The following is a 2,470-nucleotide window of genomic DNA, read 5'->3' as shown; positions in this document are numbered from 1 at the left end:
TCCGGAGTTTGCACACACCCCTAGTGAGCGCGGATGATATTATTGAGGAATGGATCTTCCCTGGACATGGATCTTGTCCAAAGTATTATATACCTGGAGATGGATCTTCTCCACGGGCTGGATTGGCCCTACTCGGTACTGAGTGATTGATGATCAGTTGATGTGTATATTCCGGGATGGATCTTCCCTAGGCCGGATTGGCCATATACATTACCGAGTAATTGAGCATAATGAGTGGAATGTGTGAGAAAGTGAGATTGAGTATTCTGAGAGTGTGAGTACATGAGTTTATCTCTGAGATACATTGCATTGACATGCACACATGACATACATGCATAGAGATGTATTTTCCTCATGTTGTACGGTATCACATCATTCATGATTTCTCACACATGTTGACAGATGGGCATAATGATGCATTTGTTTTACATTAGTTATCTGGAAAAAAATGAAATATCTGATTTATTATTGAAAAGATTTTGGGAAAATTATGGTTTTCAAACTTATTCATATTTTTGGCAACTTCGGTAAACGATTCGGGTTTTCATCGATGTATTTGAAAGGCAGAACTATTTTCAGAAATCATGTTTTTGTTGAGCATTTGATCATTGAGTTACTTCTGGTATTACTTGTTCTATGTTGTTATGAACTATTGTTGGTTATAGAAGTTGGACTCTAACCTTGGTACAAGCTCGTCACTACTTTCAACCTAAGGTTAGGTTTGTTACTTATTGAGTACATGGGGTCGGTTGTACTCATACTACACTTCTGCACCTTGCGTGCAGATATTGGATGTTGATGTTGCTTTACTCGACGGGAGCTGGAATTAAAGACGTACATGTGTTCCGGTTGTAGCTGTCTCTTGTTCATGGTAGCCTTAGATTTATAAGAATCTGTTTATGTACATTTCGAACAGATGATGTATTTATTTCATACCATCTTTGTATACTCTATTCTTAGAAGCTCATGATTTGTACTACCAGTTCTTGGGGAAATGTATTAGTTTTATCTATTTTTTTCTAATTAATTGCCTTATTAATTTCATTGGAATTGGATAGTTGGTAATTGTCTTACCTAGCGGTTTGGGTTTGGTGCCATCACGACTAGTTGGATTTTGGGTAATGACAAGTACCCTTTTTGGATTTTTTATTTCATCTACTGTGTTATTGTTCATTAGATTTATATTAGAGACCGTGTGATTTGTAGACCCCGTATCTATAATCCATTCTTGAGATGCTTTAGACACTAGCATTGCTTTATCAATACATGCCACATTGGTTGCAGAGGTTGTAGCTATGATAGAGCTTTTGTTTAGCATCTGCAGGACCTGATCATATTGATCCTTTGTGAGATCATAGTTTTCCATCTGATTTGCACTATCTTGAATATCAGTGGTATGTGTCTGTGAGCCTGAATTTTGCCCCAAAGTTCTTCCACTTGTATGATCAAAGACATTAGTGTTTTGTCCATAACTAATTGTAGCAACTGAACTATTTTGCATGACTGAATTGTTGTCTGTGAGTACATTCACATTATATGATGCATTATTATTTCCCACATTTCCTCTCCTTTTTGGTTTGAAGTCTAGAGGATATCCTACAATCTTATAGCAGTTCTCTTTGCTATGCCCCTTCATTTTGCAGAAATCACATTGTATATTGTAGTTTCTCTTAAATTTCTGATGTTGATTTCCTCTTGTTCTTGTATACATTGCAACCTCATAGTTGGTTGAAGTCAAGGCAGGGTTAGCACCTAGAATTCATGTGGTTGCTGATACCGGCTTCTACCCTTCATCACTCACTATTAAGCATAAGCTTGATTCGCAGTTAGAGTGGGACTTCTCATCAAAATTTGACTCCTAGCTTGACCATAAGTCCTTGAGTGGGACTGTAGATATACCACAAAATCTTCATATTTTGGACTGTCACATCCAGGAGCAGGTACTAGGGCCTCAAATTCTTCCCATAGGTCCTTGATTTTTGAGAAATAAACCGAGACAGCTACAGTTCCTTGACTCAATGTTGCAATCTCTTTAGGCAGATTAAAGGTTCTTGAGTCATCTACTTTGTTAAATCTATCTGACAGATCATCCCAAACGGCTTGAGCACTAGATGCATACATGATTCTACCCAGTAAATTCTTTAAAACTAAGTTCATTATCCAAGATAATATTATAGCATTAACCGTCTCCTAGTGATTCCACATACTGTATGGGAATTTTCTTTCTTGCATGTTCCATCCACCATACCTAGTTTGTTCCTACCCAACAATTCAACACGCATAGAAAGATTCCAGATAGAAAAGTTCTCAATACCTATCAATTGAAATGAAATTATTTGAATTCCACTCACATCGCCCGGCGATATAAACAAAGGATGATTGTAATCGATTCCTGCAATTGGAGTTTTAGTGTTCTGATTCAACTGATCACCTACAGCTGGAGTTCTAGTAGTTTGCCCGAATTAATCTC

At 37.3% G+C, this 2,470-nt stretch overlaps 1 protein-coding gene across 1 annotated transcript; it reads right to left on the bottom strand.

Annotated features, from left to right (window-relative positions):
• Positions 1–1,803: 1,803 nt before the first annotated feature.
• LOC138903149 (uncharacterized) lies at positions 1,804–2,121 on the bottom strand. The gene has a single exon (XM_070191070.1). The coding sequence runs from the start codon at positions 2,119–2,121 to the stop codon at positions 1,804–1,806; it is 318 nt and encodes a 105-aa protein (XP_070047171.1).
• Positions 2,122–2,470: the final 349 nt, after the last annotated feature.

This window comes from Nicotiana tomentosiformis, chromosome 12 (assembly GCF_000390325.3).
Source record: "Nicotiana tomentosiformis chromosome 12, ASM39032v3, whole genome shotgun sequence".
Lineage (NCBI taxonomy): Eukaryota > Viridiplantae > Streptophyta > Magnoliopsida > Solanales > Solanaceae > Nicotiana > Nicotiana tomentosiformis.
The sequence above is the reverse complement of the archived record's forward strand: the minus strand, read 5'-3'. Positions and strand labels throughout refer to the sequence as shown.

What these genes read in the sequence shown, in the direction of transcription:
- LOC138903149 (XM_070191070.1), bottom strand. Translation starts at nt 2,121, where the DNA reads ATGTATGCATCTAGTGCTCAAGCCGTTTGGGATGATCTGTCAGATAGA.